This window comes from Rhinatrema bivittatum, chromosome 2, assembly GCF_901001135.1.
Source record: "Rhinatrema bivittatum chromosome 2, aRhiBiv1.1, whole genome shotgun sequence".
In the NCBI taxonomy this organism is placed as follows: domain Eukaryota; kingdom Metazoa; phylum Chordata; class Amphibia; order Gymnophiona; family Rhinatrematidae; genus Rhinatrema; species Rhinatrema bivittatum.
The window spans coordinates 84,098,219-84,125,929 of record NC_042616.1 but is presented as its reverse complement, the minus strand read 5'-3'; the positions used below and the strand labels follow the sequence as shown (position 1 = coordinate 84,125,929).

At 43.9% G+C, this 27,711-nt stretch overlaps 1 protein-coding gene across 1 annotated transcript in view; it reads left to right on the top strand.

Annotated features, from left to right (window-relative positions):
• TTC21A (tetratricopeptide repeat domain 21A) overlaps positions 1-27,711 on the top strand; it is a 406,154-nt gene that overhangs the window by 292,063 nt on the left and 86,380 nt on the right. The window contains exons 17-19 of the mRNA XM_029588390.1: positions 1,343-1,453; positions 2,834-2,972; positions 21,814-21,917. Coding sequence (XP_029444250.1) covers positions 1,343-1,453; positions 2,834-2,972; positions 21,814-21,917 — 354 coding nt within the window. The remainder of the gene's footprint in view (positions 1-1,342; positions 1,454-2,833; positions 2,973-21,813; positions 21,918-27,711) is intronic.

Below are 27,711 nucleotides of genomic sequence, written 5' to 3'. Positions count from 1 at the left end.
GCCACAGCAGACAAGAGGTAGGATAGGGCTAGTCTATGACCTCTGCAGGAGGGTGGAGTGAGGAAGGGAGGACAGCTACAGGAATGGGCAGTCTTTCTTCTTGGCCAGAATGGGATACATTAAATGCCAGTACACCTAATCCTGATTTGTCAATAGGCACCCATTATGCCTGTGCCTAGGGAGGTAAACATATAGGGGTGGCAGACTGGCTACCTCTGCTACCCTGTAACAGAGCCTTACAGGTGGTGGTAATAGTTGTGGTGCTGGTGGGTGGAGATGAAATCACCAAGAGTTAGGGTTGCTAACTGGCTCCAGATTTTCAGGACAGGTTGATCCAGTCCTGGTTTTACTCCTCTGCATGCAGGTACATACAGTCTTGCTTTTCTTAGGGAATGCAATAGGGAAATCAGAATTAGTCCCAGCATACAATAGGGTAAAATCAGGACTGAATCAATCTGTCCTGAAAATCTGGAGTCAGTTGGCAACCCGACCAAGACTCTGTAGAGGTGGCAAAACCCTAAATCTGTTTCAGATTACACCATGACAGTCCAATTTTAAAGACTGTCTTCACCGCTTGAAATGCTTATATTTCACTGGCTTAAGAATGTTCAAGTTTACTAATTCTTTAAAAAAATGCATGAAAAATATTCATAAACAATCTGTAAAATAACGTTTATTTTATAATAGCAATAATCTCTGATAAACAGAATATTTACTGTCAGATAATATTCTTAGTTAAAATTCTTGCAGAGAGGGAATTAAATGCTAATGCCCCATACTGCCAGCATTGCTGCCAATATTTTTATGAGACAATCCCTCATTCTAGTTAAAAAGAATATGAATTTTCCTCACTGTGACCTACAAAAAATGTATTCATTCCAAAACTTTCTGTTGAACTTTGTATCATTCCCTTATTTTTATCTCACATATCACAAAATATGCTTCAGAGAAGAAGTTTACCATGCAAAAAGAACATATTTGTTGGAAATTTTGGCAGTGAATAACTGTGATTAATTCTTCTAAATAAAGAAAACTAAATACCATTCAACACTTGGATTTAACTCATAGTGTAGTTTGTTTATCTGTGATATTTGCAAAAATGATAACCTCTATATTGTGCATTTCAGAGGTGTGTAAAAAAAAAAAAAACAGATGTAAAACTAAACAGAACAAAGTAGAATATTCACCAGAACAGCCAAAGTATCTTTTGTGCAACATATGAAAAAATGCCTTGAATTAGATATCTACAGACATTTTGTTATTTATACAACTCAAGAAGTGATGCCAATGTGTTGATTGTAAACACATAAATAACTTTCATTTTCCTGTTGATTACTCATAGCCAGAGAAAGCTTTAGAAGTGTATGATCAAGCTCAGAGGAAGAATCCTCGTGATGCAGCATTGGCCAGAAGAATAGGTCAAGCTCTAATAAAAACTCACCAGTATAAAAAGGTACCGAATATAGCCCATGGGCTTGATGGATCTGAGCTGGTTGTTAGAGATAGCATATTACCCACATATAATGTTTATTGAAGGTTCATCCTCACTACAATTTTGATTTCTTTACACAAATGCAAAGAAGTTAGAATTGTACTGGAGAGGTTGCAGCCCATCTACATACTTCTAGCTGCCTTGGTGGTCAACTCTGGAAGTCATCACAACCCACCTCAAGCCTGAGCTGCTCCCACCCAACAATCCTTGAGCAGCCAGCCAGGTAATGGGGAGGTTATAGCCCATCTACATACTTTTCCCAACTGCCTTGGTGGTCAACTCCGGAAATCCCTACAATCCTCCTCGGGCCTGAGCCCACCTGGATCCTGAATCCATCTCACCTCCTTACCTTCATCGGAGCAAAGGCCTTCCTGCCCAAAGACTGCACAGGCATACTCTCCAAGTTGGCGACATCTCTGCGCACATACAAAACAGCCTCAGCCCATCAATTCCTCTCGTTGCTGGACCATATGGGAGTAGGGCCAGAGATGGAGTGGCACCCACTAATGGAGAGTATACTGTAGATGGGCTCTGCCTCCTGTGTGTTTTTTTTTTGTGTGTGTCTTTCTGAATATGTTTTTGTGCATTTCAAAACCAACCAAATAGCAGCCAAATATCCCTTTTTAAGATAGTAGTTATTCAGGAAAACCCAATTTTCAGCTGTTATTAACTAAGTGGAAGCCCAAACCTACAGGGATGAATCAAACCCTTAGTTTCCTAGCAGAGGAAGTTGTATTACATACTGTATAACATATTAAGAGTGCTGTGACTAGTTTCATATAATAACTGTTTTGAAAAAAAAAAAAGGGGGGCTCCAGCCATTTAAATGTTTTGTCTGGCTAATTTCTAGACTTAACTGGATAAACTGTGGGTTTTGAAAATCCTGCCGATTTTGGTCCGGGACAGAACAAATATATCTGGTTAACTTAACCAGATAATGCTGATATAAACATTATTCAGCTCTTGGAGGAGAAGTCCATTACCTGCTATTAATTAAGTTGACTTAGATAATAACCACCGCTATTACTAGCAACGGTAACATGGAATAGACTTAGTTTTTGGGTACTTGCCAGGTTCTTATGGCCTGGATTGGAAACAGGATTCTGGGCTTGATGGACCCTTGGTCTGACTCAGTATGGCATGTTCTTATGTTCTTAAGCTAACTGGCTAACTTTTAGAAAACTGGGTATGTTCAGTGGTACACCTGTGCTGCTGAATATCCTGAACAAGTTAGCCAATTATGTTTATCTGGCTAAATTAGTCAGACTCTCTATAGCTAATTATTGACCACAAATTGTTTTTTTGCAATAAGTGTTTTTATTAAAGCGTTTTCTCATTTAGGCTATCAACTACTATGAAGCAGCTCTTAAGATCAGTGGGCAGGACTTCCTGTGCTATGACCTTGCTGAACTTCTCCTTAAAATCAAGCAGTATGACAAAGCAGAAAAAGCTCTAAAACAAGCTCTCGAACATGAACCTGGTAACATTAATTTGCAGTTCTCCATTTGATCATCATTGCTGTTGTGAAATGACGTTGTAGTTATTGATATAGGGGCTTATATTCAGTATGGATGATGTGGGTGCTCATAGGCCCTTAGTCTCAGTGAAACATTTTTTAACATATTAAACAAGAAGTCATTATTCCTGTTCTCCTAAGTTTTTGATTTTTGATCATAAGCAGCCTTTAACATGTATAACATTATACATGACATTTTTGCTACAACCTTGTAGTTGTTTACCTAGCTCTATAAGCTAGATAAAGATACTGAGATACAAGGTAGTAGAACATTTTGAACTGATATGAGGTTTGTTGACATTCCATCTAAAAACTGAAATGAGGTCAGTTTACATGCCATCTAAGATTATAGAAACATATCTAGAACTAGAACAAGGATGAGGTTAATTGACATTCCATCTAAGATTATAGAAAATATTCTTAGAACAGACACAAGGCTGCTAACACTGCAAATTCAAAGAAAACATTTACATAGGAGATGATTAATTAACTTGGAGAATGAGAGCAAATTACCATATAGCCATTCAAATTGTTTATAACTGAAAGCCAATCATAGAAATTGTTATAATTATGTAACCAGTTTAGGGGTTGGAAATATACAACTCTAAATTCTATATAATGCTTTGTTATCAGTAAAATCATTTCAGAAGGAGTTTTGAAGCTTTGAGTGGCAATCTGTCTCTCAATAAGGTACCTTATTATTTAATGTTTTGGATATATATTATTTTATAGCATTTAATAAAAAACCTCTCTCTATAGCTAGTGACTTTAAGCATTTTTTTTTGTAATTTATATTTTATTGAGATATTTCACAAAGTGCTTTACACCAACTATATATACAGAATTCCAATAACATCAACATCCAACATCATTCAGTGTATATTGTAAAACATTCAGTGTACATTGTTAAACAAGTCCCAAAGATGTAGGGCCTATGCATTAGCCCTTGTGAAAGCCCTCCTGAATAGAGCAGTACCATGTCATAACCCTCCAAATACCCCCACCCCTGGTGTACCGGAGAGTAATAACGAGAGAGAGAGAGTAGAGAAAATAAGTACCAAACAAAGCCTCATGTTAAAGTCGCCGATGTATGTCTCATATGTATGAAGCGTAATTGTGCCTCTTGAAGGAGAGATTAGGAATTATCCCATAGTCACTGCACTTTGGTCTAACCATGCTTGTAGGGCTTGCCATTGCGCCTGTTTCTTCTGTCTGCTGGCAAATTGGGTGTGGTAGGAGTAAAGCTTGGAGAGCCTAGTTTTTAGGTCAGATAGCATGGGCATCCTACTCAATCTTCACACCTTAGCTATCTCGCAGCGGGCTGCAATGATTATGAGAGTGATTATTTTACCTTGCACCTGGGAGACCTCCAGTGGTATATTCAATAAAGCTTGTTCTGGGATTGACGTAAAGAAACGTTAAGCCCCATGACCTGCTGTATGATGAGGTTTATGGACTGCCAATAAGATTGCAGACTGGGACATGCCCACCACATGTGGTAAAAAGATCCAATTTGTCCACAGCCCTTCCAACATTTAGGATCTCTAGTTTTGGTATAACGATGTAGACAGAGAGGAGTCAGATACCACCTAAGTAGTACTTTATAGCTATTCTCACCCAGAGATGCAAATGGAGAGCTTTTCTTGGTACCAAGAAAAATAGAGTCCCATTTTTCCTCTGATAGTGGTGTGCCCAAGTCTGTCTCCCATGCCCTCATAAAAGCAGGCTTATCTTTAGGATCCTTGTTCAGGTAACTGTAAACTTGCGAGATCGCCCCTTTAATATTATCTGCCTGATCGCACCAGTTTTCCATCTGGGTTTTGCCCATCACTAAATCTCGATCCATCTGTTCCCCCTATATAAAGTGGCACACTTGTATGTAGAGGAAGATATCACTCTCAAGTAGTTGGAATGTTTCTTGTAGGGCTTTGAATGCGATCACCTTCCCATTATCCCACAGTTGTCCAATATACGTTAAACCTTTTCGCAGCCCACTGTTTGATAGTTGGAGATTGTCTCCCTGCCGAGAATTGGGAGTTATAGGCTATCCCAGAGCTATAAAAATATCTCTGATTTCCCACCAGCTTCTCCTTCCACTGTTCCCAAACCCTCAATGTGGTGCTTGTTGCTATTGGCATAGTCAGTGACGGGGGCCAAGTCTCCTTGGGCTGCCAAACTAGGGATCTTAGTGGTGTTTGACCAATCATCTTCTGTTCTATGTCAACCCACTGTTTTTGTTCCCCTTTTCTGTGCCAGTCAAAGAGTGCCCTCATCTGGGCTGCCAAGAGGTACCAAGTCAGGTTCGGGACACCCAAGCCTCCCCACAATTTTGGTCTGTACATAACTGTCTGTGAAATTCTATGCGACCTCCTCCTCCAAATGTACGAAAAGGTTCAGCGCTGCCACTTCTTCAGCATGGCTGAGGGGATGTGTATAGGTAGCGCCTGGAACAGATATCCCAAGCAAGGCAGGACATTCATTTTTATAGAGGAGATTCTGCCAAACCAGGAGAGGTATAATTCATCCCATCTATCTAGATCTTTAAATATTTTTTGAATTAGTGGAGGATAATTCAATCGGAACAGACCTTCTATTTTGTTGCTAATGTATACTCCCAAGTATTTGAGTTTCTTGGCAGCCCATTTAAAGGGAAGTGACGACTTCAGGTGCATGAGTTCTCTCTCCGGGACATTCACATTTAGAATTTCTGATTTCTCTACGTTGAGCTTGAAACCAGACACGTTACCAAATGTCAGCATGATATCGAGAGCCGCCTGAAGGGACTCTGCTGGTCTTGTCAGTATAAAAAGAATGTCATCCGCGAACATAAACATCTTGTAATCCGTTCCTCCGATTGGCACTCCCCTAATAATTTTGCTTTGACACACTTGGATCGTCAATGGTTCAAGGAAAAGTGCGAATAGAAGCTGGGAGAGTGGGCATCCCTGTCTCGTACCCCTTTGGATCGAGAAAGGCTCAGTGTAGGTCCATTGATCTTGACCCGTGCTTGAGGATCAGTATATAACTGTTGCAACCAATTTAGAAAATAAGTGCCGAATTCCATTGCTTGCATCGTACAGAACAAAAACTGCCAGTGTACCATGTTGAAAGCTTTTTCAGCATTGACAGAGAGTAAGACTGCTTACGTTGCCGTGGTATTAGCCCTTTCTACCAAATTGATTATTTTACGAATGTTATCAGTGGTCATTCTGCCGGGAATAAAGCCGGCCTGGTCAGAATGAATCAGTCGGGCTATGATTCTATTTAAACGGGTAGCCATGATTTTGGCTAATATCTTAAGATCAACATTTATGAGTGAAATAGGCCAATATGACCCACATTTCTTTAAATCTCATCCATGTTTACCCAAAATGGTGATTCCAGCCACATTCGCCCCCGTCCCAATGGGTGATCCTCTCTCAGGGAGTTAAATAAGCATTGCATTGGTGATGCCAATGAAGATGCCATTTTCTTATAAAACTGGGATGTGAAGCATCTAAGCCTGGTGCCTTGTTTGCTTTTAAGTCTTTAACTGCATGTTGAATTTCCAGGAGAGAAATCACACCATCCAAAAAGTCCCTTTCCTCCCTAGTGAGGGTAGGGAGAGAGATGTCCCCCAGGAATCAATTAACTTGAGCCTCGGATATACCTGTTGTTTCAGTGTACAGCTCCCCATAAAATTGTTGAAAGTGCTGTCTAATGTCCGGGGGTGAAGTGAGTATTTAACCCTCGGTTCCCTCTATTGCTAAAATTTGATTTTGAGGTGTCCTCTGTTTCAGATACCTGGAGAGGAGACGACCTGATCGATTGCCCCACTCGAATTTTTCCTGAGTAATCAGGGAGACCCGGGTAACTAATTCTGCATCAACCATGCTCCAGAGTTTATTCCTTGCTTTCTGCAATTGGGCGTAAATGGATTTAGATAGGGTTCATTTGAGGGACTCCGAAAGGGAGGCTATGTCCTCCACCACTTGTTTTTCTTTTTGGTTGATTTTCTTGCAGTACGCACCCCGGGAAATTAAGTGGCCCCTCAGTACTGCCTTCAAGCAGTCCCATATTACCTCGGGTTGCCCATTATTAAGTTTAAAGTATTCATCGGTCTCTTTCTGTAAGGTATTACAAAACGCTTCGTCTAGAAGAAGAGCGTCGTTCAGTTTCCATGGACGGTATCCCAGTTCTGCCCTAGAAAGGCCCACAGACAGAATAACTGGGGCATGGTCGGATCACATAATGGTGCTTATGCACGTCTAGGTTATTCTATCTGCCAATATCTTGTCCACCAGAAAATAGTCTATCCTAGTATAGGACTGGTGTGGGGAGGAATAGAATGTGTAATCCCTGCTGGTTAAATTTCTTTGGCGCCATACATCTGTAAGATGCCATGTCTTCATGAGGGACTTCAGTCTGCGTCTGGCCTGCCCGACCCTCTACCACTTCCTCCTGAATTGTCTAAATTGGGATCTATGGTTAAGTTATAATCTCCCGCCAATATCAGATTCCCCTCCCCTTCGTTGCGTAACAGTTTGCCAATCCTGTCAAGGAAACTCTGTTGATCAGTGTTTGGGGCGCAGATGGTTACTAGCGTGTAGAGTTCCTCCCTCAATTCAAATTTGACCAAGAGGTACCTCCCATCGTCATCTTCTATATGTTTGCTGATTTTATAATCCATTCCCTGTTTAAAAAGGATGCTCACACCCGCATATTTGCTATTCTTATGTGCAGCAGAAAAGAATCTTTATACAAAGCATGACCATGCTAGTACATGTTCATACCGATGTCTTAAATGCGTCTCTTGCAAGCATATTATATTAGCGGATTGTAACTGTGGGTCCTGCTTGAGGAGCTGTCGTTTGCGTGGGAGATTAATGCCCTTAACATTCAAAGATAGAATTTGTAGTGTCATGAGTCATTATCTATGTGATGAATTAGCACTTTCATGGACATACATCTTCCCCAAAACAGATATACAATATCCCTCCAGTATCAGCGCTACCACATATCGCCCTACCGGTGCTGGCCAGCCACAGAGAAGCAGATATAGTAACCCAGGAACCCTTTTCCCAGCACTGAAAGTAAAAACCGAGTCAGCCGGTGACTCTTCCATTCCCGAATCTGTTCCCCTCACCTCTCTCCAGATTTTCATCGCCGGTTCCCCCCCCCCCCCCCACCCCCTGTTTTCAAATGCTATAAGCCTATGGCCTTCCTGCAAAGCAGGAGTGGTCAGTATGTGACTGGGTTTGATGGTCAACTCCTGGGCTGCCCCGGGTGATCAGCCATACCCTCCCCCATTACTTTTCACAAGCATAAGACACACAACATACTCATAGAATGAAAGAGATCATATAAAACTTATACTCAAGATAACAAAATGTCTGCGCCTAGCGTGCACGCCGATTTCCTCGACGTCAGAGTGGTTACCAGTCTGTCGACTGAGTTAGTAGGCCAAACTGCCTCCCTGCTGTGGTTGTAATCTTCAGCCCTGGTCCTCTATCGAGGGCTGCATAGGCATCTCGGAGTGCCTTCGCAGGAGGTGGCCACCTTTCTCCATCCTCTGCCATCGTGGAGGCTCTCGCCGTTCTCTCTGCTCCGCTGGCACTGCTTGTTGTACAGTGAAGCCTGCCGCCTTCAAAATGGCGATAGCTTTTGATGGGGAGGCTACCCTGGAAGTAGCCCCCTTGATCGTCATGGAGATCCCCGTCGGGATAGCCATCGAAATCGAAAGTCTTCTTGCCGAAGAGCGAGGTAATTTGCCAGTATTCCTGCCGGCGTTTAAGGATTCCTGGCGTGAGGTCGGTGAGCACGGCAATCGAATGCGCTTCCCATTCCCATGTCTTCTATTGCCTGGCCACTTGCAAGATTTTTTCTTTCACCGGAAAGCGCAAAAAGCAAGCTTGGAGAAGAGACGACTGAGGGGGGATATGATAGAGATGTTTAAAATCATGAGAGGTCTAGAACGGGTAGATGTGAATTGGTTATTTACTCTTTCGGATAGTAGAAAGACTAGGGGGCACTCCATGAAGTTAGCATGGGGCACATTTAAAACTAATCGGAGAAAGTTCTTTTTTACTCAACGCACAATTAAACTCTGGAATTTGTTGCCAGAGGATGTGGTTAGTGCAGTTAGTATAGCTGTGTTTAAAAAAGGATTGGATAAGTTCTTGGAGGAGAAGTGCATTACCTGCTATTAAATTCACTTAGGGGTAGATTTTCAAACCGCGCGATTTGGCGTACTTTTGCTGGCGCATCAGGCGCAAGCAAAAGTACGCGGGATTTTAGTAGATACGTGCGTAGCCGCGCGTATCCGCTAAAATCCTGGATCGGCGCGTGCAAGGCTATCGGTTCCATATAGCCGGTGTGTGCCGAGCCGCGCAGCCTACCCCCGTTTCCTCCGAGGCCGCTCCGAAATCGGAGCGGCCTCGGAGGGAACTTTCTTTTGCCCTCCCCTCACCTTCCCCTCCCTTCCCCTACCTAACCCACCCACCTGGCCCTGTCTAAACCCCCCCCTTACCTTTGTCGGGGGATTTACGCCTCCCGGAGGGAGACGTAAATCCCCGCGCGCCAGCGGGCCACTGGCGCGCCGGGACGCAACCTGGGGGCGGGTACGGAGGGCGCGGCCATGCCCCCGGACCGCCCCGGGCCGTAACCACGCCCCCGGGCCCACCCCCAAAACGCTGCCGACACGCCCCCAAAACGCCGCGCCGACCGGGCCCGCCCTGACACGCCCCCCTCAGAAAACCCTGGGACTTACGCGAGTCCCGGGGCTCTGCGCACGCCGGTAGGCCTATGTAAAATAGGTGCACCAGCGCGCAGGGCCCTGCTCGCCTAAATCCGCCCAGATTTAGGCGGATTTAGGCGAGCAGGGCTCTTAAAATCCGCCCCTTAGATAATAGCCACTGCCATTAGCAATGGTAACATGGAATAGACTTAGTTTTTGGGTACTTGCCAGGTTCTTATGGCCTGGATTGGCCACTGTTGGAAACAGGATGCTGGGCTTGATGGACCCTTGGTCTGACCCAGTATGACATTTTCTTATGTTCTTCTTAGCCATTAGAAATGGGGAAGGTCCACCAGAAAGTCTTTGGTCAAATGGGTCCAAGGTTCCTATGGGGCTGGCAACGGCTGTAACAGCTCCCAAGATCGACCCACCATAGGTTTTTGCTGGGCACAGGTCAGGCAGGAGTCCACATAGGCCTTGACATCCTTTTGCATCTGGTGCTACCAGTAATACTGTTGGAGGAGTGCGAGGGTCAGGACCTGACCAGGATGGCCTGGGACACAAGAATTGGGGGACCATTCCAAAACCTTTTGACAGAGGCAGAGTGGAATGACCATCTTTCCTGGAGGGATGGTCACGGTGATAGAATTCACGCCAGGTCAATGATGTACCCAGTCAGGTGTGTCTTCTACCTCAAAGGACTGGGATAGGCCATTTGACTGAGTATTCTTGGTTGCCAGTCTGTACTCACTTTAAAGTCGAAGTGGGAGAAAAACAGGGACCACTGGGCTTGGTGGGTGGCCAAATGCTGGGTGGAGGTGTTCTAAGTTTCTATGGTCAGTGTAAACCATGATGCAATGTTGCGCTCCTTCTAACCAATGTCGCCATTCTTCGAGTTCCATCTTTAAAGTTAATAATTCCTTGTCCACGATGCCATAGTTTCATTCAGCAGGTGAAACTTTCTGAGAAAATGAGCAAGGACGAAGGATCCCTGAGTGAGAATACTGGCTTAATACTGCCCCGACTCCCACTGAAGAAGTGTCCACTTCAAGTATAAAAGGATGTGTGGAATCAGAGTGACAGAGGCAAGGTTCTTGAAAGAAGGCTTGCTTCAATTTGAGGAAGGCATTGACTGCCTCTGGAGGCTAGTCCCTGGTATTTGCTCCCTTTTTGGTGAGCGCTGTGAGGGGTGCTGCAATCTGAGAATAATTGGGAATAAAGTGTCAATAGAAGTTTGCAAATCCCAAGAACCATTGCAAAGGATGGAGAACTGTAGTTTATGGCCAGTTCTGAATACATTCCACTTTCTCAGGCTCCATGTAAAAGCCACGGTTAGAGAATACCCCAAGAAGGGCAAGCTCTCTTTTTCAAAACTGCACTTTTCGAGCTTGGCATACAGTTTATTAGAGTGTAGGCATTGGAGAACTTGCCAAATGTGTTGACAATGAGAAGAAAGATTTTTGGAAAAGATGAGAATGTCCACCATTCAGTCGTACAAGAGATTTGGAAAATCTTTTTCATCATGTTTTGAAACATGATGGGAGGGTTGCAGAGGCCAAAGGGCATTATCAAGTATTCGTAATGGCCATCTCATTTGTTGAATGCCATTTTCCATTCTTCAACTGATTTAATGCAGATAAGATTGTACACCCACAGAGGTCAAGTTTTGTGAATATCCTGGCTCCCTAAAGGGCAATCAAGAAGTTCAGAGATAAGGGGCAAGGGGTAGCGATCTTTCTTTGTTATAGCATTCAGACCCCAATAGTCTATGCAGTGTCATAGTATACCATCCTTTTTTGATACGAAGAAGCCTTCCCCGACCGGGGACTTAGATGGTCGAATGAAACCCTTTGCGAGGTTCTCCTGGATGTTCTGAGACATAGCCTTCATTTCTGGCAGAGATCGTGGGTAGACTCTTCCCTGTGGTGGAGTAGTACCTGGTATAAGATTGATGGTGCAGTCAAAGGATCAATGCTCCGGTAAGGTCTCTGCTTTCTTCTTAGAGAATACATCTGCAAAATCAGTCTACTGCAATGGTAGTATCAAGGAGGCTGTGGCTAGCAGGACAGGAGACAGACTCAGAATCTGACAAAGACAGGAGGTACGGCAGTAGGGACCCCACTTTACTAACTGCAGGGTTCCCCAATTGAAACTGGGAGAATGAAGCTGCAACCAGGGTAATACAAGCACAACTGGGTGTACAGCCTTCTTGAAGACAAATAAGGTTATCTCCTCTACATGTAGGACACTGGTGCAGAGGCATAGTGGCACAGACGTAGAAGTGATCTGACCCGGGAGGAGCACCCTGTAAATGGAAGATGTAACCAATGGAGTGTTTCTGGAAACTGTTGGTAGTCTCAGGTAATCCACAGTGCCTTCATGATGAATTTCCCCCCTTGCCAGAGTCCACTAGTGTGATGGTGGAGAATACATGGTTTCCTGAGGTGATTTCCATGGGAAGGGTGAGTTGGAGAGCAAGAGTAGTATAGCCTAGGGACATCTCCCCTAGACTTGTTCCTAGGCTCAGCAGTTTGCCTGTTTCACTGGGCATTGTGCTAGAAGTTGCCCCTTGCCTGCACAGTATTTATTTATTTATTTAGACATCTTATATACCATCGTTCCATATCAAGATCACAACAGTTTACAAAATTAACATTCAAATTAACAGATGGCCAAGGTACGGCGACGGTGTTTCTCCTCCAACATGATGTGCCTCCATCCGAGCTACATGGGTTCCTCCGGACAGGTCGAAGTGGGTGTTGTCACCACAGTTGGCATATGGGGATGAGAAAACGATGGGGCCAGTAGCACCTGCCTGCATGGTGCTCATAATTCCCAAGCCTGCTGTTGAAGATGCAATAAATCCTCCCGGTCAGATCTATGAGGGCATCTAGGGAATCAGGTAGATCTCTGGCGGCTAGCTTGTCTATAATTCAGGGGGATATTCCTTCTAAAAAATGCTCTGGAGGCAACCCTCTCGCCAATTTAGTTCCATGGCCATCATGCGGATCTCGATAGCATAATACATCAGGGGTCTAGCACACTGCCGCTGGTGCAATAGATCCGAACCGACTATGGCCAAACATTCTGGTTCATCAAATACCTGTTTAAAGGCTTTGACAAAGAGTTGTATGTCCTGAAGTAAAGGATCTCCTTGCTCCCAGAGTGGCGAGGCTCAGGCTAAGGCTTTCCCATCCAGAAGAGAGAGGATGAAGGTAGTTTTAATGGTATCTTTGGAAAACTGTGCCGGCTGAAGAGAAAAGGGCATAAAGCACTGATTCAGGAATCCACGACATTTTTTAGGATCCCCGCATATCTTGGAAACCCTGGGAGATGAATTGGGGGGGTGGGGGGGGACGACCGTCAAACTTACTGGTGTTGCTGGAACCCCTAGGCTTGTCAAGGCAGTGCTCATGTCAAGACGGGCACTCAGTCATTCCATCGAACTTGCCAGTGCTTCCAGAAATTGTTGCTGCTGCTGTATTTTCTGAGCCAAACCTGGAATGGCATGGAGGCCAGAAAGCTCCACTGGGTCCATGGCCTCAGCAGACTGTTGCAAGGGTGGACCCTTGGGACAGAGGCGAGGTTGATGCTACCTGAGGGAGGAGCCCTGCAGGTCCTCGCCATCGGCTGGCAGAACTGACCGGTGTGGAGACCCAATTGGGCCTTCATCAATACCAGCCATCATTCCCCGCAGGTTGAGCCCTTGGATGCCGGGGCCGGCTGAATTTAGATGCAGGTCTCTGATGAAGAAGGATCCCATGATGACAGCAGGCAAAAACAGAGTCAAGACGTACCAAGGGTCAGGGCAGGCGGTGATCAAGGGAAGTCCAGGAAGCAAACAAGAGATCAAGACAGGCAGCAATCAAGGCGAAATTCAGGAGATGAGAAAATGGTCAAGACAGATGGCAATAAGATGAAATCCAGGAGACATGCAAGTGGTCAAGAGTCAGAGAAGTAGTCCAGAAGGGAGGCAAGATGAAGGGCCAGAGTCAGGAACATGGAGAGAAGCAACCAGCTACTTCTAGGAGCTCAAGCTGTTGCTGAGGTGTCTCCTGCAGGCCAGGTTGAGCTTTAAATAGGGAAGCTGCAGAGATGTCATTGGTGGGTGCCGCAGGAAGTTTGCCGCCAAGGGCCCTTTAAATTGAAGAGAGATGCGCGCACGCCTAGGGACATCCAAAAGGATGGGCTCCATCTTAACCAGAGTTGAATCAAGCTGCTGGCACTAACTTTCAAAAAGGAGATAGATCAGCTTTTAAACTAGAACAAGGGGGAAAGCCGACAGTCACTCAGCAGTGCATGGTTCGGAGGAATGTATCCTTGAAGGATACTAATGAAACAGGAAAGTTAGGGCATCCCAACAGAGAGGTTCCATTAAAAGCAAACATATTCCATGTGCCTATATGTAAAAAATCACCGAAGTTAATGATTTCTGAATTATCCCTAACAACTGAAAAGCAGGTTGTTAATACAAACAAAAACACACTTTGAAATGTCTGTATGCCAATGCCAGACGTCTAACAAGTAAGATGGGAAAGTTAGAGTGTATAGCAGCAAATGATGAGATTGACATCATTGGCAACACAGAGACTTGGTGGAAGGAGGATAACCAATGGGACAGTGCTATATCAGGGTACAAATTATATCGCAATGATAGGGAGGATCAACTTGGTGGGGATGTGGCACTTTATGTCAGGGAGGGTATAGAGTCCAATAGGATAAAGATCATACAAGAAACTAAATGCTCAGTAGCATCTATATGGGTAGAAATCCCATGTGTGTTGGGTAAGAGTATAGTGACAGGAGTATTCTACCGTCCACCTGGACAAAATGGTCAGACAGATGTTGAAATGCTAAGAGAAATCAGGGAAGCTAACCAATTTGGCAGTACTATAATAATGGGAGATTTCAATTACCCCAATATTGACTGGGTAAATGTAATATCAGGACTTGCTAGAGACATAAAGTTTATGGATGTAATAAATGACTGCTTCATGGAGCAATTGGTTCAGGAACCGACAAGAGAGGGAGCTATTTTAGATTTAATTCTTAGTGGAATGCAGGATTTGGTGAGAGAGGTAACAGTGGTGGGGCCACTTGGCAACAGTGATCATAACAAGATCAAATTTAAACTAATAACTGGAAGGGGGACAATAAATAAATATGCAGCTCTAACACTAAACTTTCAAAAGGGAAACTTTGATAAAATGAGGAAAATAGTTAGGAAAAAACTGAAAGGTGCAGCTACAAAGGTTAAAAGTGTTCAACAGGCATGGACATTGTTTAAAAATACAATTCTAGAGGCGCAGTCCATATGTATTCCACACATTAAGAAAGGTGGAAGGAAGGCAAAATGATTACCGTCATGGTTAAAAGGTGAGGTGAAAGAGGCTATTTTAGCCAAAAAAAAATCCTTCAAAAATTGGAAGAAGGATCCATCTGAAGAAAATAGGATAAAACATAAGCATTGTCAAGTTAAGTGTAAAACATTGATAAGACAGGCGAAGAGAGAATTTGAAATGAAGTTGGCCATAGAGGCAAAAACTCATAATAAAAACTTTAAAAATTATTTCCGAAGTAAGAAACCTGTGAGGGAGACGGTTGGACCATTAGATGACCGAGGGGTTAAAGGGGCTCTTAGGGAAGATAAGGCCATTGCAGAAAGACTAAATGAATTATTTGCTTCCGTGTTTACTAATGAGGATGTTGGGGCGATACCAGTTCCGGAGATGTGATCCTGGAAGATGTAGTAGGCCAGATTGACAAACTAAAGAGTAGCAAATCACCTGGACTGGATGGTATGCATCCTAGGGTACTGAAGGAACTAAAAAATGAAATTTCTGATCTATTAGTTAAAATTTGTAACCTATCATTAAAATCATCCATTGTACCCGAAGACTGGAGGGTGGCCAATATAACCGCAATATTTAAAAAGGGCTCTAGGAGCGATCCGGGAAACTATAGATCAGTGAGCCTGACTTCAGTGCCGGGAAAAATAGTGAAAACTATTCTCAAGATCAAAATCGTAGAGCATATAGAAAGACATGGTTTATTGGAACACAGTCAACATTGATTTACCCAAGGGAAGTCTTGCCTAACAAATCTGCTTCATTTTTTTTAAGGGGTTAATAAACACGTGGATAAAGGTGAACGGGTAAATGTAGTATATTTGGATTTTCAGAAGGCATTTGACAAAGTCCCTCATGAGAGGCTTCTACGAAAACTAAAAAGTCATGGGATAGGAGCTGATGTCCTTTCGTGGATTACAAACTGGTTAAAAGACAGGAATCAGAGAGTAGGATTAAATGGTCAATTTTCTCAGTGGAAAAGGGTAAACAGTGGAGTGCCTCAGGAATCCGTACTTGGACCGGTGATCTGGAAAGGAATATGACGAGTGAGGTTATCAAATTTGCGGACGATACAAAATTATTCAGAGTAGTTAAATCACATTACAGGATACATTAGAGGAGAACCTTGCAAGACTGGAAGATTGGGCATCGAAATGGAAAATGAAATTTAATGTGGACAAATGCAAGGTGTTGCATATAGGGAAAAATAACTCTTGCTGTAGTTACACGATGTTAGGTTCCATATTAGGAGCTACCACCCAGGAAAAAGATCTAGGCATCATAGTGGATAATACTTTAAAATCATCGGCTCAGTGTGCTACAGCAGTCAAAAAAGCAAACAGAATGTTAGGAATTATTAGGAAGGGAATGGTTAATAGAATGGAAAATATCATAATGTCTCATCGCTCCATGGTGACACCGCACCTTGAATACTGTGTACAATTTTGGTCGCCGCATCTCAAAAAATATATAGTTGCAAAGGAGAAGGTACAGAGAAGGGCAACCAAAATGAGAAAGGGGATGGAACAGCTCCCCTATGAGAAAAGGCTGAAGAGGTTAGGGCTGTTCAGCTTGGAGAAGAGTCGGCAGAGGGGGGATATGATAGAGGTCTTTAAGATCATGAAAGGTCTTAAACGAGTAGATGTGAATCAGTTATTTACACTTTCGAATAATAGAAGGACTAGGGGGCATTCCGTGAAGTTAGGAAGTAGTACATTTAAAACTAATCGGAGAAAATTATTTTTCACTCAATGCACAATAAAGCTATGGAATTTGTTGCCAGAGGATGTGGTTAGTGCAGTTAGTGTAGCTGGTTTCAAAAAAGGTTTGGATAAGTTCTTGGAGGAGAAGTCCATTAACGGCTATTAATCAAGTTTACTTAGGGAATAGCCACTGCTATTAATTGCATCAGTAGCATGGGATCTTCTTAATGTTTGGGTAATTGCCAGGTTCTTGTGGCCTGGTTTGGCCTCTGTTGGAAACAGGATGCTGGCCTTGATGGACCATTGGTCTGACCCAGCATGGCAATTTCATATGTTCTTTTAAGTTCTTATGAACAGCATTATCCTTGGTGCGGTGTGGTCTCTAGTGCAGCGGCCTGCTGCATCTGAGTTGGGGAAGTTGTGGCAGCGTCGGCGTTCTGGCCGCTGCCCTGGGTATCAGCTGAGTGCGGCCAGCTGTGGGGTAGGCTCATGGTCGGCCAAGCATAACAGGTTGACGTTCATAAAATTTCTACCGAGATTTTTGTTTCTTTTGACATTGACAAACCTGAGATTATTATTGCCAAACACACTCTCTCAAATTAGTGAGCAAATTGCAACTTCTTCTCTTATACTCAGGTGTGCCTGAATCTGGTGGGTCATGTAAAGGCTCATAATGTAAGAGCTATACCAGCATTGGTAGCCCACCTCAGATAGGTTCACATGGAGAAGATATATTTATTATTTATTTATTTGCTTTTTTATACCTACATTCAATTCAAAATATCACACCGGTTTAAATTGAAACAAATTGTCAACAAATATTATTGAAGACCTAATACAGTATAACAGTTGAAAAACAGCTTGTGGAATAAGGGGAAAAAAAAAAGAAAACCCTAATAATTATCAATAAATTAAACATAGAACTATATAAGATAATAAGCTAACATTATGAAACCAAAATTCAGTTTCTCATCGATAATAAAAGGAACAAAACCGTGTATAAGGGGAAGAAATCTATCAAGTTTATTGGGGGAAAGCTTTGATAAAAAGCCATGTTTTAAAGTTTTTTCTAAAGGTGGATGTGGAGGGTTCAGGCTTTGATGTGCAGTTCTCTCCACACATTCACATTGCATTATTGCTTGAATGTGACATTTGGATTGACCTGTCTATCCTATGCAATTTATTTGAGATGTAGAACCTATCTGAATCCCTTCTAGGGCTCATTATTTTTCTTCTAGGCTGCCTGTACAAAAAGATATTATACAGAAAAAGGCATGATGCCACCAAAAAGGATTTGGATGCCCATTGGCACTGTTTTCTTTTTTTATACTTTATGGTTTGGTGCATGGCATGCTATAGCTAGGGATTCCCTACTTGTGAGGACTTCCATCCTGCTTGTTGGAGTAAAAACAGAGATGCTTACCTGTTACAGGTTTTCCCTGAGGACAGCAGGATGTCAGTTCTCACAGAATCTGCCTGCCTCCCCTTGGAGTTGGCTTCTCAAAGTATAAACTAGGGAATTAGATTAAAGGAGGCTCTGAGTGGCCATCTGGTATGCTGCACATGGCCAGTGAGGCATGCTCAATGTGGAAAATTTGAAGTATATTTTCCATGCTGGGCTCCATCTGAATACCTCAAAAGGCATGTTAACAGGTAAGCAACTCTGTTTTTTCCAAAATTATAATCTTTGATATGCAGAATTCCCCATTCAGTGTAACTTGAATGACATTAAATTTCATATTGTACTGGAAAGAAAAAAATATTCTGAGTTGTTAAATCACAAGCAGATTGTGAGAAATTGCAAGAGGACCTTGTGAGACTGGGAGAATGGGTATCCAAATGGCAGATGAAAGTTAATGTGGACAAGTGCAAAGTGATGCACATGGGGAAAAGTAATCCACTCTGTGGTTACATGATTGTTACTGTCTATTTTATGGTTGAAATGTAAACCGTAGTGATAAGTAACTCTGTTATTTGAACTTCGGTATAGAAAAAGTTATAAATAAATAAATAAATATTAGGAGTTACCACCCAGGAGAAAGGATCTGGGCATCATCGTAGACAATACTTTGAAATCCTCTGCTCAGTGTCTAGTGGCAGTTAAAAAAGCAAACAGAATGTTAGGAATTATTAGGAAATGAATTGAGAATAAAATGGAGAATATCATAATGCCTTTGTATCGCTCCAAGGTGAAACCTGTGTGCAATTCTGCTTGCCGTATCTCAAAAAAGATACAGTTGAACTGGAAAAGGTACAGAGAAGGGCAACCAGAATGATAAGGAGGATGGAATGCCTCCCCTACGAGGAAAGGCTGAATAGATTAGGACTGTTCAGTAAGGATGTGAATCGTTTTTTGACGATTTAAAATATCGTCCGATATATTTTAAATCGTCAAAAATCGTTAGAGCCGCGATACAATAACAATTCCCCTGATTTATCATCAAAAAATCGTAAATCGGGGGAAAAGGGGAGGGCGGGAAAACCGGCACACTAAAAAAACCCTAAAACCCACCCCGACCCTTTAAAATAAATCCCCCACCCTCCCGAACCCCCCCCCCAAATGCCTTAAATTACCTGGGGTCCAGAGGAAGGGTCCCGATGTCATCTTCCACTCTCGGACCTCCGGTGCTTGTAGAAATGGCGCCGGCGCTACCTTTGGTTTTTCCATACGGAAAAACGATTCGCGGCAGGAGATCGCTCCCGGACCCCCGCTGGACCCCCAGGGACTTTTGGCCAGCTTGGGGGGGCCTCCTGACCCCCACAAGACTTGCCAAAAGTCCAGCGGGGGTCCGGAACGATCTCCTGCAGTCGAATCGTGTTGTCTATGGCCGGCGCCATTTTGCGCCGCCATTTTGCGCAAAATGGCGCCGGCCATAGACAACACGATTCGACTGCAGGAGGTCGTTCCGGACCCCCGCTGGATTTTTGGCAAGTCTTGTGGGGGTCAGGAGGCCCCCCCAAGCTGGCCAAAAGTCCCTGGGGTCCAGCGGGGGTCCGGGAGCGATCTCCTACGCTCCTGACCTCGGGGGACAAAAAACAAAATGGCGCCGGCGCTACCTTTGACCTTTCATATGACAAGGCAAAGGTAGCGCCGGCGCCATTTCTACAAGCACCGGAGGTCCGAGAGTAAAAGATCGCACCGGGACCCTTCCTCTGGACCCCAGGTAATTTAAGACATTTGGGGGGGGTTCGGGAGGGTGGGGGATTTATTTTAAAGGGTCGGGGTGGGTTTTAGGGTTGTTTTAGTGTGCCGGTTTTCCTGCCCTCCCCCCCACTGGACCCCAGGTAATTTAAGGCATTGGGGGGGGGGGGGGTTCGGGAGGGTGGGGGATTTATTTTAAAGGGTCGGGGTGGGTTTTAGGGATGTTTTAGTGTGCCGGTTTTCAATTTACACGATTTTCACGATATTTAAAAAACCCAAACGGCGACGATCCAATTCCCTCCCCCTCCCAGCCGAAATCGATCGTTAAGACGATCGATCACACGATTCACATCTCTACTGTTCAGCTTGGAGAAGAGACGACTGGAGGGATATGATAGTGGTCTTAAAAATCATGAATGGAATAGAATGGGTAAATTGGAATTGGTTATTTATGTTTTTAAAAATATGAAAACTAGAGGACATTCCATAAAGTTAATAAGTAGCATATTTAAAACAAATCATAGAAAAATATTTTTCATTCAATGCTCAGTTAAGCTATGGAATTCATTGCCACGGGATGTGGTAAACGTAGTTAGCATAGCTGAGTTTAAAAAAGGTTTGGACAAGCTCCTGGAGAAGAAGTCCATAAACTGTAGTTGACCAGATGATCTTGGGGAAAGCAATTACTCATTCCGGGTGTTAGCAGCATGGGATCTATTTTCTGTTTGGGATCCTGCCAGGTACTGTTGACCTAGATTGGCCACTATTAGAAACAGGATACTAGGTTTTAGGGATGTGAATCGTTTTTTGACGATTTAAAATATCGTCCGATATATTTTAAATCATCAAAAATCGTTAGAGGCGCGATACAATAGGAATTCCCCCGATTTATCGTCAAAAATCGTAAATCGGGGGAGGGGGGAAGGGGAGGGGAAGGGGGAGGGCGGGAAAACCAGCACACTAAAACAACCCTAAAACCCACCCCGACCCTTTAAAATAAATCCCCCACCCTCCCGAAACCCCCCCCCAAATGTTTTAAATTACCTGGGGTCCAGTGGGGGGGGGGGTCCCGGTGTGATCTTCCACTCTCGGGCCACGGCTGCATTAATAGAAATGGCGCTGGCGCTACCTTTGCCCTGTCATATGACAGGGCAAAGGTAGCGCCGGCGCCATTTTGGTTCCTGTCCCCCGACGTCACGAGCGCAGGAGATCGCTCCCGGACCCCGCTGGACCCCCAGGGACTTTTGGCCAGCTTGGGGGGCCTCCTGACCCCCACAGGACTTGCCAAAAGTCCAGCGGGGGTCTGGGAGCGACCTCCTGCACTCGGGCTGTATTGCAATACAGCAATACGGCTGGTGCTGGTGCCATTTCTATTAACGCAGCCGTGGCCCGAGAGTGGAAGATCACACCGGGACCCCCCCCACTGGACCCCAGGTAATTTAAAACATTTTGGGGGGGGGGGGGTTTGGGAGGGTGGGGATTTATTTTAAAGGGTCGGGGTGGGTTTTAGGGTTGTTTTAGTGTGCCGGTTTCCCACCCTCCCCCGATTTACGATTTAAACGATTTAAAAAAAAAAAAAAACGAAACCGCGACGATCAGATTCCCTCCCCCCCCCAGCCAAAATCGATCGTTAAGACGATCGATCACACGATTCACATCTCTACTAGGTTTGCTGGACCCTCTTCTGACCCAGTATAGAAATTCTCTTGTTCTTATATTCTTAATTATATTTGAGCTTGTATTACAAAGAGCCCCTTATTTTTCTCCTTCATGAGGACAATGATTTCTATTGTGTTAATAGATCCCTTATTAGGGACCATAAATATAAATAACAATTTATAATTGACTATGTTTACACAGCAGTAAAAAATAATCTTTTTTTTTTTTACTTTTTCAGTTGGTGACTTGCCCTCCTTGATAAATGATGTCAAGTACTTGATTTTACTAGCTAAGGTTTATAAAAACAGTAAGAAGAAAGAAGTTGTTGAAACTTTGAACAAGGTAACTCACAATGGAGTATTTTCTTGGTTATATTAACCTGTACATCAGAGCACTAATTATTCACTGAATGATTATACATAAGGGTAATTTTCCAGAGGAAAATCAGTTGGAATAAGGGGATGGTGATTGTTGCAGATGAACCACACCCCCGCTCCTCTGGTTTGGTCATCCTCTGGGGTCATGTGAATTTTCAAGTGGTAAAATAGGGTCACATTGGCTAAAAGTTTGGGAAGCCCTACAATAACATCAATCAACGATGATCCCACCCACACCCACAACAAAATATACAATAAAATCAATCAATGGCAATCCCATCCCCAGCTAAAAAACAAAAGACTCTTATATGTGCATAGCTGATAAATTAGTATCTGTAGCAGAGAAGCTGCTGCTAAAACTGATCAGATGAATCTTCAAACTGCAGCTGATTCTAGTCATCAAACAACTCAGAACAGTGTAAAGCTCTAAGTCCAGAGTATGAAATGCTAAGTCTGTAGAAACATCAGAAGACACAATGGAACAAGTTGCAATTGTTAATGAGTAGAAAAAACCTCTACACTAATATCAGATCCAATGTAGATCCAGCAAATTCTTCCTGTCATGGGCACATGGTTTTGCCTTATATTATGGCTGCCTCAGGGGATACTAAAATTAAAAAACATTAAATACAACATCAAAACAAAGAAACTAAAAAAGTTAACAAATATATTTTTTTTATTTATACTGACATTCAATCTCAACTGAGATATCACACCAGTTTACATTCAGGTACTGTAGGTATTTCTCTATCCCCAGAGGGCTTACAATCTAAGTTTTTGTACCTGAGACAATGAAGGGTAAAGTGACTTGCCCAAAGTCACAAGGAGCAACAGCAGGACTTAAACCCTGGTCTCCTGGTTCATAGTCCACTGCTCTAACCACTAGGCTATTCCTAGATAAGGAGAATGAGAGTGATATTTAAACATGTCCTAGACACAACCACAATCTAAAATTCACTTCAACCTTACGAAAAATATTTTCATTAGATAATTTATACTATCAAAAGAATTACTACTGCCAAAAAAGAGGATATTATCCCAGGACAAGCAGGATGTTAGTCCTCACATATGGGTGACGTCACTGACGGAGCCCTAATGCGGGAAAAACTTCTGTCAAAGTTTCTAGAAACTTTTGACTGGCACTGTGAGGCCACTGAGCATGCCCAGCATGCCATGATATTCTCTGCCACAGGGGTCTCACTCTAGACTTCATTTTTCCGTGCTGCTGTCAGCATCACGGTTATCGGAGCCCTCTGAGATTACTCTCAGTTTCTGATTTAAAAAGTCATTATTGCAACATCTCTCCCACACGGGATCTCACTCATTTCTCTTCTTCACCGGCTGGTGAGGTAATTCAGCGTTTATTTTTTAATAACGCTATTTCAAATTTTTCTCAGTCATCGACGGCCGTCGATGTCACCATGGCATCGGGTTTCAAAAAATGCCCGACCTGTAATCGCACAATGTCGATCACAGACCCGCATTTAGAATGCGTCGTCTGGGTGAAAAACACGACATTTCCTCCTGTCAGCAATGCCAGGAAATGACACTAAAAGGACGAAAATTACGACAGGAAAAAATAGAACAACTTTTCCGTCTACAATTGATTCCTTTACCATCAACTTCATCGAAATCGTCACCGGCAGGAGCTCCCAAGAAAATTTTGTTAAAAAAAGCGCCGACGGGACGGTTCGGGAGACAGATCCTCGCCAACACCGTCGACGGTATCGATACATTCGGCTATGGGGGTAAGGCCTAGACATAAACATCGTCATTGGCATGCCTCGACATCACCAACTGTATCCTCCCATGAGGAACTGAGCGAAAAATGGCCTAAGCACAAAGATACCTCGCTGTTTCCTAGGCCTCCCTCGGTAGTACCGGCTCCACCGCAGGTACTAATGTCTCCGCCTCCACCGGTGTCAAGCGTTCCCCCAGTACCACAAGACTTGACATTATTCATCAAAGAAGCGGTACTGCAGGCCATAAAGGAACACCTACCGGTGACTACACTGATGCCGGCAATACCGCCGATGCCGGTGACGTCTTCCTTACCTCTGATGTCACCAATGCCGGTACCACCGGTACCGATGACTGATTTAGTTCCAGCGACGGCGCCGATGCCAAGTACCTTCCCGATGCCGGGTACCTTCCCGATGCCGCGGGAATCCCTGATGCCATGGACATCAAGTACTCCTACTCCATCGATGCCGATGTTGATGCCTCCTCTCGCTTCAGAGATTACATCAATGCTAACTACATCCTCAGTTCAAATATCGGTGCCTATTGTCACTTCTGCACCGTCACATAAAAAACTTAAACATCGACGATGCCATCGAAACACACATCGAAATCTTTGATACCATCGATGCCACACAGTTCATCGATGATGCCGCTGCCTCCTGGGGCCCCAGTATCATCAGAAGCAGCATTGTATTCTGTTATACAGAAGAAATACCAGAATTTATTGGACTCTTTGCCCTCCAATACGCAAGAAGAGGACTCTTCTCCTCAGGATCCCCTACCAGGGCCCTCTGGTTTGATTCCTCCACCAAAAACTGTGATGAAACCACAGCACACTCCAGATTATGACACATGGAGTGATACTGCATCAGACACTTCTTCTGAAACCTTTATGTCTGATCCTTCACCATCACACCCTAGGAAACAATCCCCTCCAGAGGATCTTAAATGTTCAACCTTTGTGCAAGACATGGCTGACTCTATCCCTTTTAAGTTGGAGTCAGAACAGGATCTCCACCATCAAACTCTAGAGGTCTTACAATTTGTTGACCTTCCTAAACAAGTAATGGCAATACCTATACATGATGTCCTCCTACAACTACAACACCGACTTTGGGAACATCCCTGTTCTGTTCCCTCAGTAAACAAAAGGATGGACTCCACGTTCTTGGTTCAAGCTACGCCTGGCTATCAAAAATCACAGCTACCCCACAATTCGGTAGTTGTGGAACCTGCACAGAAAAAGGCTAAAAGGACAAGAGTTCACTCATCCAATCCTCCTGGAAAGGACAACAGGTTCTTAGATTCTCTAGGCCGCAAGGTATTCCAGGGTGCAATGCTCAATTCTAGGATCTCATCCTATCAATTGTATATCACCCAATACCAGAGAAACCTCTGGAAGCAAATGGAAGAATTTATACCATCTCTTCCACAAGAATATAGACAACCTGCACAAAACATCACAAATAAAGCTTTTGAAGCTGGTAAACATGAAATAAGAGCTGCATACGATTCTTTCGAGACAGCTTCAAGGGTGGCAGCCTCAGGCATTAGTGCCAGAAGGTGGGCCTGGCTTAAGGCCTCAGACCTTAGGTCAGAGGTCCAAGATAAATTGGTGGACCTCCCCTATACAGGGGACAATTTATTCGGTACAAAGGTACAAGAAGCGGTGTCTCAGTTGAAAGAACATAATGAGACCTTATGACAACTTTCCTCCCTTCCCTAGGACCCCACTACACATGCCACCTGTAGACCTCAAAGGAGAGACATGAGACGACCCTATTACCATAAAAAAAGATATTATCCTCCTGCGTCTAGGCCCAGGCAATCCAGAACCCAACAAAGAACACAATCATGTCAGCAAAGGACAACTAGGCCCCAACCTGCTACTCAGACAGGACCTACGGCTGGCTTTTGAAAATCCAACCAGGGAACTCAGCCTCTCCACAAATGCTCGGCCAGAACTCCCCGTAGGAGGCAGATTATCCAAAATTTACCACAATTGGGTTGCAATAACAACGGATCAATGGGTTCTGTCCATAATATCTCGAGGATACCAACTCAACTTTCTTTCAATTCCCACAGAATTTCCACCGACTCAGGTTCATCTCAACAAACATCACATGTTTCAGTTACAAGTAGAATTGTCCACCCTTCTGAAATCCGGGGCTGTAAAACCGGTGCCCCGGTCTCAGCAGGCAGAGGTTTCTATTCCGGTATTTCCTTATTCCAAAGAAAACCGGGGGCCTACGTCCCATCCTCGATCTCAGAAATCTCAACAAATTTCTCAAGAAAGAAAAGTTCAGGATGGTATCCCTAGGCACCATGCTTCCACTTCTTCAAAAGGGAATTGGCTTTGTTCTCTGGATCCCCAAGACGCTTACGCTCACATTCCAATATTCCTTCCTCTTCGCAAGTACCTGCGCTTCATGGTGGGTCATCAACATTTTCAATACAGAGTTCTGCCATTCGGACTTGCCTCTACTCTCAGAGTATTCACAAAATGTCTTGTAGTATTCACAAGCAGTATTCACAAGTAAAATGTCCATGTGTTTCCATACTTAGACGACTGGCTCATCAGAAGTCAATCTCTACAAGGAGCTCTAACTTCTCTCAATCAAACAATTACTGTTCTCCATTTGATGGGTTTTCTCATCAACTATCAAAAATCCCATCTTACTCCATCTCATCTCTTTCAATTCATAGGAGCAGAATTGAACACCATCCTCGCAAAGGCCTTTCTACCCGAAGATCGAGCAGAAACACTATCCCTATTGGCAAACTCAATTCATTCAAACAAGCAACAGCTCATCAGTTTCTAACTTTACTAGGCCACATGGCCTCCACAGTGCACGTCACTCCTACGGCAAGACTAGCCATGCGAGTAACTCAATGGACTAAGATCACAATGGATCCAAGCCATTCAACCACTGCATGCTTCAATTCAAGTAACCTACCAGCTACATTCCTCTCTACTTTGGTGGGCGAACAAGGACAATTTGCGCAAGGGCCTACCCTTCCAACAACCAGTCCCTCAGATAACATTAAGTACAGATGCATCCACCTTGGGTTGGGGAGCTCACATAGACACTCTCCAAACTCAGGGGACTTGGACAAAATTCGAAGCAACATTTCAAATCAATTTCCTGGAGTTTCGAGCTATACGTTATGCGCTGCATGCGTTCAAAGACTGCCTTTCACGCAAGACTGTTCTCATCCAAACGGCCAACACAGTAGCCATGTGGTACATCAAGCAGGGAGGTACGAGCATAACGTGGGTCTTCCGTCACTTTAAAGTGTTTCCAGATCGGAGATGTCTTTCGTGATCCTCCCCTCTCTAACACCTTGGGGGTGGATGCTAGCACTGGAGTTGAGGTAGTGGGTGCACCCTGAGAAGCAATGCCAGAGGGGGCATCAGTCACCCTCTGTGCCCGTACTGACTGCTCTTCCTCCTCCTCGTTATCACTGTCATCTCTCCCCTGCTGCATATTTCTGGAGGCTAAGACAGGACTAACTGATTCTACTGAAGATTCGTCAGCTATTACTTCTTCCGTTTCTGAAGAGAATCCCAAACAAGAAGATTCTTCATCTGAATCAGAAGCAAACAGTGACTGTGCTACCTTATCAACGCTAAGTGTTAGACGAGACTTCTGTCCCCCTGCTGCTTTTGGGTGTCTACATTTTGTCTGGCATGACTCTGCCTCCCCTTCCCTCACCTCCAAAACTACAGGGCCAGAAACAAGTGGTGGCGATGGCGATGTATCATGGTCAGATTTCATTTTTTTTGGCATGGAACTGCCATCCCCTACAAAGAGTTTAGATTGCGACAGTTGCCTTTTTAGCTGTACTGGTGGTGTTGCACTAGTGTCTTTTGAGGTGCCTCCTCTTCCAGTCCCAATCACTCGATTACATCTCTCTTTCCCTGACATTATGGATTTAATGTGACTGAGTAGTAACACTACCCACTGTCACGGTGCCTGGCAGTGCACTAATGTGTGTGGCGTGCACACAAATGC